A 17,593-nucleotide genomic window follows, 5' to 3' on the forward strand; every position below is an offset into this window, starting at 1 on the left:
ATAACAGACATATATTTTGAGCTAAGACATCAGAACACGTATAAACTTAAAATATGTGCTCGTTTATAGAAGGAATGCAATTATAGCCTAGCTCCTGATTTTAAGTGGCAATTATTGATAATTGGCAGCTACCGCTTCGTTTGTCAAAATATTACAGATTTAGTGCCTCACCAAGTTTATAAACTGTAAAATTATAGCCTATTGAATTTAGTAGACACACGGGAGTCTAGAAGGGCTGAGTTGAGTAAACAAGCTTCTTACATGTTTTGTTGAAAAAAAAAAATATATATATATATAGAGATAGATAGATAGATGTCCATTTGCTGGTTATTGAAGTGAAAACATCTCATTGGAAAAATCAAAAATGCTATTTTGAATGAATGCATTATTGAAGTACATTGTTCAACAACAATGCTATCAAAATGCCATCGCTATAGCCTGTTTCACTTTGAGGCCGTTTGATGATGTTGTGCACTTATGTGATTGTACATTTCTATTAGACTATTTTAGCAAGTCTGTCTAATAATAATTATTTTTATTCAACAGTTTTGCACTATTGCTATGTTCTTGCAAACGTCTGTGTCGTTGTAAGGAATTAATATCTATGCCATCGTTCATTTATTCAAATGTAGTGCCTTCTTTCGAATCCAGTGTTAAAATAGCAAGGTGATTTTTTTCATATTACTGGAATATAGTCCTCCACATTTACGCTGTCCTTGAAAACTCTATAAACGGTGTATATATAGGACTGTATGGTTACTGGAAACTCTGAGGCAATTGCAGGTTAGAGAGAAAATAAAAATGTGGCTATAAAGAGTGTCATTATATCAGAATATACTTCTTAGAAAACATACATGCACATACTGTAAAGTAGAAAATGTGAAGCAAATCATGAAGGACGTGTACAAGCAGGGTTTGTTAATATCCTGTCATTAGTAATAAATGCTTTTTACTGATATTTGAAGAATGTTGCGATAAGACGATAAGTATACGCTGAACTGTATACAACTTCAGTGGCTGTGACCTCTCACTTCACAGTTCATGTAAACTTATCAAGTGACTGTCTGACCTGAGGACAGTTTGCCTTAATTACTTCCTGTTGTCGAGCAGAGGAAAGAGCTTGAAGAAAGGACGCTTTTGGTCTAAATCTGGTAATCTGGTGCCAGTAGCTAGCCTTTTTTTCTTTCTTTGCTAATCTAATTTATGCGTTAGACGCTGGTTTAGTCATATTTTTTGCTTGTTTTTCCATTAAAGGACATGCTGTTAAAGGTCGCTGTTTTGTTTATGGAGAGGATAAAATCCCACACCCAGATGAATCACAAAAATTCTGTTTGATTTTATTGTTTTATGGATTTGTCCGAAAAATACAAAAGGGAGTTCAGAATAAACAAAGTTTGGGCCTCAGATATGGCAGAGTAAATAAACGTGTGTGTTAAGGTAGAGCCCATCATCACCTTAACTGCGCTCCATGTGTTTTCACTCAGGAGAGTGAGGGCATATACAGCGTCTTCTTTCAAAGCGCTGCAGATCTTTCAATGTACAACGAGACGAAAGCACTAAAAGGATCCTGGATACATTGCATGCTTGTGTTGATGCTGTAGTTCATGAGTTAGGAGAACGATCAAAATGGACACTCATAGTAAAGAAAAACAACAGCTATGAGTAGAGCAAATGGAAAATTTAGCTTAAGCCTCCATTCAAAGGTAAAGACTGGATCATTGTCATGCAGGCAAAACATGCTTTAACTTCTCCATTGATCTCTTGAAATGAATGCGCTGAATTAATCTCTCTCAATATCTCTCTATTGCCCGGAAAGCACTAGATCCCCATCCTCTGTTCTTAATTAGCAGCCAGGATGCTGAAGTTGAGTCTGGCCAGCTGGTGTAACTGTGGCCTGCCCTCTGACCTCTCCGTGTTAAGTAACTACAGACTTTCACTGTAGATAAGCTATCAGAGAAGCCGAGCTGCGCTCTTTCACCGGCACCACAAAGCAAGCACACTTCAGCTCTGCTGCTTAATGAGCAGTGCTGTATGTCTTCAGAATAGTAGTGATGGCACAATCAGGTTGAGTAGCGTATTCTCAGCAGGATTTTCACTCCTCAGTTGGTACCTCACTGAATGTCAGAGGCCTGTTCAAGGGTCAAAACACACATTGAGTGCAATGCTTGATCACCATCTGGCAGAACAGTTTCTAGATATATAGAGAAAGCGTTATCTACTAGGCACATCCAGTATATCAAAAATGTTTTCTTGTTTAGGTTTCTACCATTTAGGACAGTTTTAGGAGGTAGCACTAAATTTCTGACAATGATAACATTTCACCCGCATGGTATTTGCAGCAGATTAGAAAGGGGGATCTTGGGAGGTCAGCATATCGGAGTAGAAAGCTTGTGATTTAACTCGACATTTGTGTCTTGTCAGCTTTTCTCTGCTAACGCAGTGTGTTATTAGCAAAGGCCTGTTTTTCTTACCTGACTGCCCATTCATCATGGATAGAGCATACAGGGAAGGGCTTGTGTAGCGCCTGCTACCTGTGCTTAGATGGCTGCTTTAATGGACTGGATACTGCTTTTGATGGTCGTCCAGATGTGTGGATTAGGCGTGGAATGTTGACGGTTTTGATGAATGACTTTTTAAAGAAAGCATCTCCTGACACTTTACATGTGCGTGATAGTCTTCCTCCGTCCTACAGTGTGAGAAAAATGAGTCCCGTGCACCTTCTCATGGTGCGCTTTGTGTTTCCGTGCAGTCGAGAGGGATAAGGATTTCTCCCATCACAGAAGACACTACAGGGAGTTTCGTTTCGACCTGACTCAGATTCCAGAAGGTGAGGCAGTGACCGCCGCCGAGTTCCGGATTTACAAGGATCAAAGTCACATCAGATATGAGAACATCACACTCAAAGTCACCATTTACCAAGTCATCAAAGAATATCCAAACAGGTGAGATCTTTCCCCATTTTACACCACCGTTTGAAAGTTTGAACACAATAGAGTGAATTAATGTTTCTCATGATCCCATTCCTTAAATTGCTTCTTATAGAATACATGCATTTCTTTACAAAATGAAATCAAAGAACACAAACAACACCTGCAAATAAAATGCCATTGTTAGTGGCCATAATTAATTCTCAGGGAATTCTCCACAACATTTTAATCAAAATGTCTGGATGAGTTGGAGCAGATGGAGCAAAGGAAAAGCAGCCAATAATTGTCTAATGCATACAGTATGAACTTCTTCAAATCCATTTAAAAAGCATCACAGTATGAAGTTCAAATACTTCTTAGATCACTTCTTTGTCACAACATTATTCCCATACTTGTGTTATTTCATATTTTATTCTTATATATTCTTATTTCATAAGAATGAGTAAACTTGGCTTTTTACAGGTTGTGTAGTTCCAAAAAAAAAAAGATCATGTTGCTTGCTATCTAAAAAGAATGTGCCAAAAATACAAACACTTCATCAATTTACAAACATTGAGGACTACGAAATAGATAGGCACCATTCTGTTCAAAAGTTTCTCATCTGCTCACCAAGGCTGCATTTATTTGATCAAAATACAGTGAAAACAGTAATATTGTGAAATATTGTTACAATTTAAAATAACTGTATTCTGTTTGAATATATTGTCAAATGTAATTTATTCCTGTGATCATATTCCTGGGATCAAAGCTGAATTTTCAGCATCATTACTCCAGTCTTCAGTGTCACATGATCCTTCAGAAATCATTCTGTAAAGTGCTGATTTTTATGCTTAATATTTTTCTTGAAATTTCATACTTTATTTTTTTTAAGGATGAATAGATTTTTTTCTGTCATGACAACTCTAAGAGTAAGAGCAAATAATATGTAATCATGTAATCCATAAAAAACTAACTGTAATCTGATTATGAGCATTATAAAATGTAATATACTGATTACAAATACTTGATTTTTTTCCAGATTACATGTAATCTCAGAAACCTTTCGTATGTGTTCTTGCTGAATAAAAGTATTAATTTATTTAAAAAAATAAATACATATTTTTGAAAGGCAGTGTTCAAATGTTCTGCCTGGTCAGTATCAAAATTGTCTGAACCTTTGCTAGGTGAGTTTAATACACAATCTCATAGCAGGACTTTCAATAAATGATAGAGAAACATTATTAGAGAAAGACCTTTTTGATGGTACATTTATTTATGAACTGCATCCAAACTCCCATATATTAAAATATAAATTCTGTAAACCTCAGATGATTTGTAAACATTTGTATGGCTTTAAATTTAATACAGTAGTAGTAATAGTGGTACTCTTTATTTTGTCCCTTCACAGGGCAATTTATGCAGTATCAACATCAATAGCCTAACACAATAAACTAAATCCACATATAAAACATCACAACATACTCAAACCACAAACCCAGGCATTTACAATACACAACTCCCTCATGTATTTAAGATGTATATATGAAAATATAATTACATATTAAATACATAAAACACTACACACACTAATGCTATTGTGTTGAAAAAGCTCTTTTACAGCTGAACAAAGCATCAGTGGTAGTTTTTTTCCCCAGAGTAACACGTTAAGTTTAAATTAAACCTGACTTCCAATTAAACCTGTAGGATAGTCTCTTAAAACTCCACCTAGTCTGTGAAACACTTTAGGCAGGCAATCAAGCGGAAAATAAAAAGACATCCTGTTTACACGAGTGAGTCTGGAGTCTGTCTGGAGGTTTCCCTTGTGACGATTAAACTGAATGCGTCAGGATGTTTTAAGACCGTAATTTGTCACCATTGAAAGACTGACAATGGTACACAATGTTTCAGAAAATGTGTGGAAAAAGTTAAATACATTTGGCTAATATTAATGTAACACATTTTGGAACTTTTTCCAAGGATGATGTTGTGTAACATGATTCAGGAGCACGTGTCTCAAGCGTTGCTTTTACAACTACTGTAGGCTACCATATTTACTACAGGATCTATGAATGTGTAACGAATATCATTGCTTTTGCTGAATGTAAAAACAATCCAAATGGCAGACTGGTATCTTTATCATTCTGAGTATTCCACAAAGAAGATTTACTTTATGGAGTTTTAAAGCCAAGGCTGAGGAGGAGCTAGTTCATTTGATCCTGTCAATCATTATGCAAGAGTATATAAACAGCTGCGTACCTCACTACCATGATGACTCTTCCAGCATCCCTCCATCACCCCATCTCCTGCCTTAAATCTATCCATTCATTACCACGTTCATTATTATGTAACCTTTGAACTTGAGCACTCTTATTTTGCACAGCAAACCAAATCCGTTCACCTTCATCAAACTCAATCTCACAATTCTAATAAGGAAAAACAATCATTCTCTCTTTTCCCCTCTGCTCTTCTGTTTTTTTTTCCCTCAGATTTGACAAACTCACTATTTTTGAGTTAAGTCGAGTTATAAAGTCCGAATTAGGAGATATAAACTTGCATTTGCGAGAAAAAAAGTCAAAATTGGGAGATAAAATAAATGCTATGTAAAAATGTTAATAGTAAGGTTTAATGTTAAATAATATTTCATGCTGTAACTGTAGGGCTAATACAATACGTCCCCTTTGAACAGCATATGTGAATATTATGTAGACCTATTGTTTAAATCGAATGTATGCTTTAAAAGTAGAGTAATCATAGCAGTTTTCATCCATAGTATGTCCATTTAAACGTCTGCGTTTAGCTTCAAATGGCGTCTTTGACGACAGCATTCTTTAAAAATTATTTGCATTCCGATCTTGACATCAAAAGGCACAAACATTTTTTTTTTCTTTTATTCCATGGATTTTACCCATTTACCTCCACTTGTTCCCAGTGTTTTTCTGCAACCACTATGCGCGCGCAGCTGCAAGTGACGTAACTGTGACGTCTACTCTAAATTGGTCTATAAGGTTTGAGTTAGATGGTAATACAAGTCCTTCTCAACATCTAAAGTGTGGGAGGTCCAACCTCTGCCTTTAATTCACAAAGAAAGATTGCATAGTCATTGTGAAATGATGTATGGAAAATTTTTCCTAAGAAAACTAGCCCAGCTTTGCTGATTTTTATTTATTTTTAATTTTTTTATTTTTAGGATATAGCCATCTGGGCTTTACTAAAAGAACATGACAATAGTTCAACTCTGTTCTGTAAGGATCACACAACCTCTTGTCCGCTAGGAATAATTTATTTTAACCAGAGCTAGGGATATGCCGGTATCAAATTTTCATGTTGCGATTAATTGCTAATGCTAGAAGCCCTAATGTAAAGTGTGACCGAACAATACAGAATCAAAACGCTTTCAAACAATATCTAGGGCATGTTGTAGTCCAGATTAAAATGTAAAAAAAGTTTGAAAATAAATAGCCTTATTATTATTATTATTATTATTATTATTATTATTATTATTATTATTATTATTATTATTATTATTATTATTATTATTATTATTATTATTATTATTATTATTATTATTATTATTATTATTATTATTATTATTATTATTATTATTATTTCTGCAGTTTAGCGCCGTCTGTTGTCAGAGAGTGAAAGTGCACTTTCATCCAGCATGCGCTCTCACATGTTCTGCCATGTGCTTCTCGTCAGTGCTTGTTTACATCAGAGTGCGCACGCGTCTTTCACGCAGCATACAGCGGTGTTGTGCATTTTGACCAGTTGATGGGAAAAGTATTCTTAAAATGCATTCAAAATTCGGAATAATTTGTAATATATAATTATTCACGGTATTTAGAAGTGCCCACGATAACAATATCGTGCATAGTCATTACCGTGATATATCGCATTACCGAATACCGGCATAAGTCTAACCAGAGCCCACCCGAACCAAAGCAAACCTGTTCTTCCTCAGTCTCACCAGATATACTTGCTGGTAATGGCCATGGATAAAGCTTTCCATTAACAGCTCATTTGCAAGTTCCAGCACTTATGAAAGTCTTGAAAGTCCATCAGTTATCACTCTTTGCATATCTCGACTGCTTGTCAGAGCGCTTGCACCCCAGACAGGGCCATCTGGCCTTAATAGAGGGCCTCTGCATCAAGAGACTTCCACAGCTTCCCAAAAGTGAGTCTGTGCCCACCTGCCTCTTCATGGTTCTAATGGTCTTCTAATCTAGATTGAGACCCGTGACTTATCTTGAGTCATACATGGGCATACCATAGACAGGGCCTTTTCTCACCATGAATGAATGCAGCTGAAATATTTAAGCGGAGATACGGCTCTCCTGGGGCAATGAAACAGGGGTTTATAATGGATTCTGCCATCAGAGGCCCTGGAAACCTTCCTCATGGCTGTGTTTATGAGGCGTCCACGTCCGACAACTTCACACATTCACTCCTGTGTCCATACTGTGATTTTCCTGTGATTAGTGGAAGTTATGTGTTTCACAGCTTAGCACCCACTTCTTACAGCCTGCCAAAGTGTGCCCACTGTGAGTGTTAAAGGCATGGCGGTAAATGAAACTTTATACCTTTACAAAACAGTATTGTGGAGGTACAGTACCTTGATGGTTAGGATTGGGAATAGAGAACCAATTCTTATTCAGAACTAGTTCAATTTATTTATTTGAACCAGGTGACATTAGTTTCTGTTCAGCAGAGAAAAAAAATGAATTTAATGAAAGCAAAAGACTGGGTGCCATGACACAGTAAATAGACCACACGTTTCTAGTGCATTGTCCTCTCTGGCTGTTCGCAGTTTAATGTAATCCAACTCGCAAGCGACTGAACTGTTTTAATTAGTTGACTCTAAAATCAGTCTGAAACTCACGGGTTCACTATTTGTTTGAATCCATCTAATAACTCGCTGGCTGAATCGGTCAGAGCAGTTCTTTACTTTTTCACTGAACCACAAGTCATTACTTTTGTTGTGCCAAACTGGAAATGAACCAAGAACTTTTCATGTGTTATGTTGAACTGAAGGCTCATGAGGCTTAAATCAGTGTAATTACCAACTGGTTGTTTGTTCAGAACAAAGACATTCAGAACAACATTCAGAACAAAGTTTTTGACATAACAGATGGTCTTCTAATAAAAGGAAATGCAGAAAAATGCCATTGTATTTGTTTAGAAAAATCATCATCAGTAGTGGAATCAGAATATTTAACAGATGGTAACACCACAGTACTTTGATTTATACCATGGAACTGAATGGTTTACCATTAGCCATGGTATTCACATGGCACTCCATGGTACTTTAAAGAATTCCATGATACTTGGTGAGTTCTGAGAACATGTATTAGCATCTGTTTTCATCTCTCCCTGTCTTTTGAGGTCAGTGTATATAATGCACAGATAGCCTACTTTATGTCAGTCGTATTCACTTGGGCACGCTAAAGTTGAAAAGAAAATGAGAATATTGAGTTGTAACAGGGATGCAGAATGTGGTGGTGTGCTGCGCTCGCCCTCATTGTGGCATGCTGGGATGTGCCACTGTCTCTGATCATTTTTCCTGTCTGCTGTCTCACTGTGTGGCCCATGTGCTGTTTTGGAACATCAGTTAAGTAGATGAACAGGAATGGCTTGTTGACAAAATTGTGGTTGAGATGAAAAGGAAAGGTTGAGAGAAAATTTGGTTGCACTCGTTTCAATATTTGTTTTTGTATGTTATAATCAACATTGCTAATTAAGATGCAGAATGACTGCAATTAGCAAAATCCAACTCATTCGTCTCGGATTTTAAACATGTCATTACAGTTTAACATTCATCTATTTGTGGGGGACAGTTAAATATTATATTCAAAAATATTATGTAAATCACATTGTCATAGTGCATTCTTATTGTCTCATTAGGGATGCCGAAACATTTCTCTTGGACTCAAAAAAGATCCGCGCTACTGATGGGGGGTGGCTGGTGTTTGACATCACAGCCACCAGTAATCACTGGGTCCTGAACCCGCAGCAGAACATGGGCCTACAGCTCTGCGTGGAGACCACTGACGGTAAGACAGTAGCATCTACGCTTTAATTAAGGGCACTCACACAGTTTATGCTGCGTCAGAGAATGCAGTCAGAGGATGGTACTGGAAACTGGAGTGTCAGTACTGAATAGATTACTTACAAATTATAGTCCATTACTGATTACAGATTACATGATGAAAACTGTAGTTAGTAATGTAATCTAGGTTACTCTTTTTAGGTGATGTATCGTGACTACTTTTTATATTATTATTTTTTTCAAACTTGTTTTAAACTTACCATGAAATGTACCATATTGACACCAAAATCAGAGAAAGAAAATATATTCCTTTTTTCTTTTATATCAACATCATAAAATGCATTCAACATTACATTAAACACTAAGCACTAAAATATACTAACACTAAAATAATTTGTTTACCTGCATGTCAATGTGACCATTAACTGACATTGGAGAAGTGTAACCATGCGAAGGTTAAGTTAAATTATTGAAATATTAACTTCCTCAGAGATATTTCAAGTAAATATTTTCTTTAAATAAAGTGGAAATCCCTGCATTACATGAACAAATATTAGTAAATATGAAAACAACAATGACATTACACACCAAAACCGGATATGACTGGATATGATGAAGACATTGTGCTTCACACTTCAAAGCGCTTTGGGTGTACAGCAATACACAATAAAGCCCTATATAACTGCATCATTCATTCATTCATTCACAGTTATACATCACGAGTGTTTTGTAACTTGCATAATAATTTTTTTCATACATGGTCTAATTGCTTGAGAGGTGCTTTTTTCACCCAAATTTAGAATCATGGTTTTACAAGGCATTGTATGACACACAGTAGGATTTTTAGAAAGGAACATTTAAAACAGAAAAAGAAGAATTAGGGAGAATCAATCAATTGTAAATGATTTAATACAAAGTTCTGTCATGAAACTCTAGATGGTGCAGGCCGATAGGTTCTAATTCAGTCTGAAATAATCACATGATTATTCACATGGCACAGCTGTTTGGTTTCTTTCGCATCAGCAGCCAATGCTCTTGCTGCACAACATTCAAATACTTGGCTTGAGCATGCTGTAGCAGTTGCAGTGTGTTTCAGAAACCCTCCACCTTCCCCAGCTCCAACTGTATAGGGATATACAGGGTAGTTTCATGTTTATGTATGGGGGTTATTTCATATATATGTGCAGCAGCAGTATTCTTTACATGCTCACAGCAGCATATCTGTGGATGCATTGGCTGCAGCAAGTCTCGATGCTTGCTCTGCCATAGCAGCGTAGTAGATCAATTAAACCAAGACCAAACACATTAACATTGGCATGTATATTACCTTGTAAAAACTCTTTGAGAGTTGTCATGACAGAACTGCCACTGTGCAAATATGTAATCATGTTATCCATAAAAAAAAACTATCATCTGATTATGAGCATTATAAAATGTATATACTGATTACGAATACTTGATTTTTGGAATCTGATTACGTAATCCAGATTACATGTAATTTAGCTACTACCCAGCTCTTTGGAGTATAATGCCACTCCACACATTATTTTTCCAGTTTTGCTTGATAAATTACTGACAGAGTGTTTCAGATAGTAATGCTCATGAAATTGTCATTGGTTATTGATCACTGGGAGTCTGAAGTCTGTTGGAAGTGAAGTATGTTGCACAAAAAAAAATTTCCCAAGTTGAAATAAATCAACAGATAACAAAAAGCCCTTAGATGCCATGTTCATGACTTTCAGCAATAATCTAGCATTATTTCAGTCTCAAACCAATTAATTAGCAGAAGTTATTACTCCACCTGTGTGGCATCATTTACAACACCTATATTGTTGAATCAATATGGTTTGAATTTTGGATGTATGGCAAAATTGCAAAAATTTGGGCCTACCTAATTGAGTTCTTCAGTGAGGCATTGTAATGCAGTGTTTATGTAGAGAGTTACACCGTTGTACGGGAAATTCTAGTTTAAATACGTGGAACTGTGAATGTGGGATGTGTTTTGTTTTTAGTGGAGCTTTACAATAAATATCTGTCAGACTGCCATTGCTCTATGTAAATAATTTGTTGGGTAATTTATTGAATGATAAACATTTGGTCACTTTAAAGACAGCGTCATATTTTAGTGTTCTTTCCTGCATGTGCTTTATTGTTTTGATTGATGCATTCTCTTTTTACTGGAAATAAGGACCATGAAATGCAGCTGGTTTCATTTCCATTCACATATTTATTATATTAGCTTAAAAACAGACACGTTTACCAATGTGAGACTTCACAAAAGGATCATCTTTGAGTCACGACTACGCCCAGTTTTTCCTCTTTCTTAAATGGGAACCTGATGCCATGAAGTTGTCTGCAATTTGAGATCAGTTTTCAGCCCTGAATTCAGCTCAGTTTGACGTACACAATCACTAGTGTCTGTGTGGACCATAGAAACTGTCATAATTAGTTGTGGTGATTTTGCCACCCAGGAAGAGGTTTTCATGACTTAATCATGGCTGTTTGTCTAACGTTGATCTTTGTAATCGGATGCATTCTTCTGTTTGATATTCAGGTAGAAGCATCAACATGAAATCTGCTGGCATCATCGGAAGGGCCGGACCTCAGTCCAAACAGCCATTCCTGGTTGCTTTTTTCAAAGCCAGTGAGGTTCTGCTCCGTTCTGTAAGAGCCACAGGAAACAAGAGGAAGAGCCACAACAGAAACAAAAGTAGAACACAACAGAAATCTTCACCAGCTCTTAAAAGTGGAGGTACAGTACAGTTTTTCGATATTTAAAAACATTCAGAGATGCTGTAATTAATGTTATCAATTTTTCTAACTTCCACTAGACATGGCGAAAGAGCAGCTTCAGCTCACTTTCTGACATCATGTACATACGTTACAAAAAAAACCTCAAAAGCAGTTTCTTGATCTCACAACCTCTTGTCTAATTACTGGATCAAATTAATTGAACTAATCACTGGATTTATGAAATCTGTCAGGTTAGTGGCATCAAATCTATTAAAGATACTCAAGGCACATTATAAGAAGGTGCTTGTGGAGAATGTTTTGCCATTATTATTATTTTTGTTTTTAGCTACACCAGTCCAATATAGTGCTTTCAAGTGTTTCAGATAAACCATGGCAGGTAAAATACAAAATAAACTCTGGTTCACATTAGTTGTCAGTCAGATGGTGTTCAAGGCATGATTACAATCATGTTTTAAAGAAGCTCAATATCCCACTGTCCCTTTTTTGGCTTTTACAGCGGCTAGGGCCACCACAGAAATGTTTGATTTCCTAGGCTTCTTTTTCAGTGAAACCTGTCATATTAGTGGGATACTTTCTGTACCATCATTTGTATAGCGCTTTATACAATACTGATTGCGTCAAAACAGCTTTAAAGTGTCAAACAGAAAAATAGTTTGTCAATAATACTGAATTGTTCCAGCTAAAATCAGTTCATTGATGATTCAGTGATGTCATCATCCAGTTTAGCTGTCTGTGCAAACAGTCTGTGCAATAAATCACTTACAACATCGTTGATTTGCAATTACTAAGTGGCAGTGTTTTTAATCCACAGTTCTAGATCACTCACTTGAGGAATACCTGCTGAGCTTACCTAATGTTTAATGAATGTAGGCCTCTTTGCTGCCATCAAATTACTGAGTATTTACTGCATTCAGAGTCTGTATACAAAGACGTCCTGCCAGCTGCAAACATAGTGCACACTGAGCCCACACACACTCCTAGACTAAACAACACGACTACCTCAGTGTTTGAACGCTCAACGTCTGTTTTGCTGCTGTTATCTAGATCAGAACACCAGTGAACAGAGACAAGCCTGCAAGAAGCATGAACTTTACGTGAGCTTCCGCGACTTAGGATGGCAGGTAAATGCATGTGGCGGCTCGCAAGAGATCAATCAATTACAAGACTGCACAGCGTGATTGCTTCATTCAGCCAGAGAATTCATCTCTGTCTCTCTGTCATTTTAGGATTGGATTATTGCTCCAGAGGGCTATGCAGCCTTTTATTGTGATGGAGAATGTTCGTTTCCACTGAATGCACATATGAATGCGACAAACCATGCGATTGTGCAGACCTTGGTAAGCGTCCTTTGCTTCATCATACAATATATTTTTTAAATTGTTTATAGCAGCAGCTTTAAAAATTAGACCTAAAAATGGACAGCAGTTTATATATATATACATAACTTGTAGTTCATGTATTTCATGGTACAATTAATAAATACATTTCATTGTTTAGTTTGAAAGATATTTTTGTTTGATAAACCATTTTTGTTACTATGTTGTCTCAAGTTAAAACCCACTGGTTTTTAGTCCCACGTGTCATACATTTCTCTTTTTTTTTGCTCGTCTTAGGTCCATCTAATGTTTCCTGATAATGTGCCAAAGCCTTGTTGTGCACCGACCAAACTGAATGCCATATCAGTGCTGTATTTTGATGACAGCTCAAATGTAATTCTGAAGAAGTACAGGAATATGGTGGTGAGGTCCTGTGGATGTCACTGAGGACAGATGAGCTTCTGTGTCATATTGCTGGAATAACATATCTAAAGAAATAGTTTTTGACATTTGATGTACAGTATTATGTATATATTAGCTCATAATTCCTCTTATTTATTTGGCTTTGTTTTTTAATAACGATTTTTTATATGAGAGATGTAGATGAGTTACCACTCTTTACCACTGATCCATAGCTGATTGCTCTGAGTTAGAGAGAGTTTTACAGGATCAAGTCTAATTTCCTTTCTTTAGATTACATATCAGATTTATAAGCAACCACTCCAAAACAGAACTGCTGCTATTTTACAAAATAAGTGTAAATGCCTTAAACTCTAAGTCACCTAAATACATTTTTTTATGTGGGGAAAAACAGCCATATTGGATTTTGCAAACAAACAAATGTTTTTCTTTGTTACTGAAATTATTGTGGTGTTGTTGTAAAAGCACTGAGTCCTAGGACTATACATATTTCCTGAAATTACCCAAGGTATTGCAGCCCACAATTACTGTTCCATATTAGTTTGCTTTAGATATCAGTGGGTGGACATGCAAAATTAAGTTTGATTTTTTTTTTTCAAGCAAATATGCTTCTTCCCTATATACACTTGTATTAGTACTCTGAGTAATATATATATATATATATTATTATTTTTTTTTTAAATATTGCATTTATTATTTTAGAACAGTGTTTGTATGTCATTAAATATATTTTCAAATATATTTTTTGTGTCTGTCTCTATCAGTTGACTCAACATCATGTTTGTTGCAGGTTTTGCGTAAATTTGCTAGAAAACTCTATTACTCCATTTTTTTACTTTTTGTTAAACCGGCATATATTTGCATGCAAATAAATCTATGTTGACCTCATCTGATCACATGATAAAGATTTTATCAAAAATCTGTCTTTTTTTTTTTAAAAAGAACATTTTTGTTGAATGCCAGAAAATTGAGTGATTATATTTGACCTAATTGAAACCAGTGTTCAGGGCACCCAGATGTTATGTGGTCCCGATCTAAAAAGAGTGTTGACGTCCAATGAATAGCGGAGGCCACCTGTTAACTTAACATCTAGCGGCGTGAATGATTTGTGACTGCTGCCCTGCATGATTACTCCTGCTGTTCCACAATCCCATCTACTGTTTAATATCATGGATTCCTTCCAATTCCACTAAATGTCTTCCTTTCTACAACACCAGGCCCAGTATGAATGCTGCTATTTTAAGGAAATCTGTGCCAGTGACTCCCTTAGTATAAGCCCTGTAGCCACATAAAAGGGGAAAGGGATCATTCGCCATTGTGAGTATAGATGAATATACTGTCCCATTCCCTGCGGAGAGCACACACGATCGATCAGAGTGGGGCTCTTCAGATCTTTGGATGCTCATTTGACGTTCAACCTAAATGATAGCGTTTACACGGTTAATATCAGACTTTTGTCTGATGTGTATGAACCCAATTGCCATAACCGGATTAAGCCAATATTCTGGTTTCTTGTATTCTGAGACAGCTGGAATAAGCTTATGTGAATTGGAATTTTGTGTTATGATCTGCATATGTACAAATGAGAGTAATTATCAGTGCTACAATACAAGGTGTGTGCATTTGTGAAAAATCAAGCTATCCAGATCATTTTCAGTGCAAAAAGGAGACTGATTCAATTACGTTTATTTTTTTTTTCCAGATTAAAGGCTTATTCAGACCACAGAGCTTAGTCGGAAAATGATGTGCATGTAAACATGCTTGTTGAAATTGTTAACAGAATTTGGATTTTATGTTTTTTGAACCATAAAACTAGGGGACACCCACCGCACCACAAATCTGTGCCTCATACGTTGATATTCTAGCTCAAATTGCTGCTCTGTTTCTGCTCTTTGACTTCATTGTAGTAATGAGCTTCATATGCTTCTTGTTTTGTGTAGTCAAAGGGTCAACTGTCAGTCATATCCCTGTGTTACACTGCAATAAACATTGGTGTGCCTGAAATGAAACCACAACCTACAGTGGACGACACACGAACACCACTAAAAATGCAGTTCTGTTGTCCCGTACACATATACATGTAGTGGAAGTAGACGTATATTAAAATGATTAGGAGTGTGTTTATCTAGTTAGGTAAATATTTAGGACACTACACCCCAAGAGAACACAATCTGTACACACGCACAGCTTTGTTTAAATGAATGGGAAACACATTATTTTTAACACATGTAACATTAGTTGAAATATGTATAATACCTAAAGGCATGGAAAAGTTTGTTTTTATTTTTCTTGGTGATTCCACACTGTAAAAATTACCTTTTTCTTGTTCTGTTTGTGGATCATTCATGACAACAAACAAATTAATGACACAAATAAATAAAACATCAATCACTATCATAAAGTATCAACGTTGTCATATTTATTTGTAAAATTCTTCTCCCATTACTTTAGCCTATCGTAAGCTAGAACATTTTTCTTTTCTCTGGTCTTATAGTTTATTTTGAAAGTGTCTGCTTGCAGTCGGCCCACAACGCTGCTGAAACTTGATCTAATCAAAATGTTTTCCAGTTTACTTTCTTCATTTTACCACATTAGTGGGTGGGCTGTAGACCCTTATTACAGCTCAATCAGACGTCCCTGAGCAAGTCAACCATCTGGGTCACATTTTTTACACGCTAGTTACCAGGACAAGGTCACGGCTCAGAATACAGAGGATGTGTTCTGAGTCAAATGTTATTTGTGTGTGTGTGTGCACTCTTGCTTTGGTGTAAAAGAGGTTAAAGAAGACTATGTTTGACCCCAGAAGTCCTATTCAATCCGTGTAAAAAGGAACACCTGTATACCGCTCCATTCCCAATCACTGCCAGAGTGTTTCAGGACTGGACTGTGTTCACCTAAAGCAAAGAGCCACTGAGCCAGGTCATGCGTTACAGTGATTTTATCATGGGTAATGCGAATAATCCTCTTAAAGTGGTATAACCACTGTAACACACATGCATGACTGGCTTCATAAAACTATATATATATATATATATGGCTTTTTTTTTACATTCTCTTTTTTCATTTTTTATATTATTTTTTTACCCCACAGATCTTGTATTAATTTAGTAGCTTTAGATTTTATTTTAAAAAGGGGCAGGTCTTATTTACATCACTATAATATTACACCAGAACTATTTACATCACTATAATATTTACAACACTGTTATGTTAGGTAGTATTCTAATAAAATAAGCTTGTATTACACCGATATTTTAGATGCCAGTTAAATTTTACAATTCCTGATTCCAATTTCAATAAAACAGCAATACTTCAAGTCTAACATATAAAGTTCAATTATTTTATCATTATTAAAGAAAAGTGAAGAGTCAATAAAATAAGTACAAATTAAAAAAATTACAAACATTAACACAAATAAATAAATAGAACAAAGATACAAATTAAACAGCTGACAAGTGTTTGTAGGTGTTCAGGTACAGAAACGGAATAATCAAATGTAAAATAACACTGCATAGTCGTCAGTGTCTAGATTAAATATAGACTAATCCTTGTTAAAGCTAAAAAATTTATTCAGTCAAGAGCAGTGAGTGGTTTTCTCTCTTTTTTCTTAGATTAACAATATGGACACCGACAGCAGCTGGTAAATTAGGCGCGGTCACTTTAAGAGACAGTGCATTGATCCAGTATAATGATACACATCAGATTGCTTTCTCAACTGTTTATGTTCACTTAAAGGGGTCATATGATGCGATTTCAATTTTTCCTTTCTCTTTGGAGTGTTACAAGCTCTTGGTGCATAAAGAAGATCTGTAAAGTTGCAAAGACTAAAGTCTCAAATCCAAAGAGATATTCTTTATAAAAGTTCAGAGTCAGCCACACCTACCTAAAACGGCTCGTTCTAACACGCCCCCACATACATACGTCACTATCTGGGAAGATTTGCATAACGCTGCCCAAATGTTCACGCAAAGAAAGAAGGCGTAACTTTTATTCTCGCTGTAGTATTGTTGCCGCCGCCGCCATGTCGTGAAGGCGCTGTGTGCTTCGTTGTGAGAGCGAAACTACTTTATTTGGCCTTCCAAAAGAGGACGATATCACTTCGTCATGCCTGGAGCTGATCCGTGCTGGTCACTGAGGAAATACATCAACTT

The 17,593-nt window shown here is 36.2% G+C and overlaps 1 protein-coding gene across 1 annotated transcript; it reads left to right on the forward strand.

Annotated features, from left to right (window-relative positions):
• The first annotated feature begins 891 nt into the window (after positions 1–891).
• LOC107699123 (bone morphogenetic protein 5-like) lies at positions 892–14,088 on the forward strand. The gene is made up of 7 exons (XM_016500296.1): positions 892–913; positions 2,750–2,942; positions 8,808–8,956; positions 11,507–11,704; positions 12,751–12,827; positions 12,933–13,043; positions 13,320–14,088. The coding sequence occupies exons 1-7, from the start codon at positions 892–894 to the stop codon at positions 13,467–13,469; spliced, it is 900 nt and encodes a 299-aa protein (XP_016355782.1). The 3' UTR covers positions 13,470–14,088.
• Positions 14,089–17,593: the final 3,505 nt, after the last annotated feature.

Source organism: Sinocyclocheilus anshuiensis, unplaced genomic scaffold (genome assembly GCF_001515605.1).
Source record: "Sinocyclocheilus anshuiensis isolate Anshui unplaced genomic scaffold, SAMN03320099.WGS_v1.1 scaffold166, whole genome shotgun sequence".
Taxonomy (NCBI): domain Eukaryota; kingdom Metazoa; phylum Chordata; class Actinopteri; order Cypriniformes; family Cyprinidae; genus Sinocyclocheilus; species Sinocyclocheilus anshuiensis.

What these genes read in the sequence shown, in the direction of transcription:
- LOC107699123 (XM_016500296.1), top strand. Translation starts at nt 892, where the DNA reads ATGAAGGACGTGTACAAGCAGG. An exon ending in ATCAAAGAATATCCAAACAG is followed by an intron (nt 2,943 to 8,807) that starts GTGAGATCTTTC and finishes TTGTCTCATTAG; the next exon opens with GGATGCCGAAACATTTCTCT. An exon ending in CTGCGTGGAGACCACTGACG is followed by an intron (nt 8,957 to 11,506) that starts GTAAGACAGTAG and finishes TTTGATATTCAG; the next exon opens with GTAGAAGCATCAACATGAAA.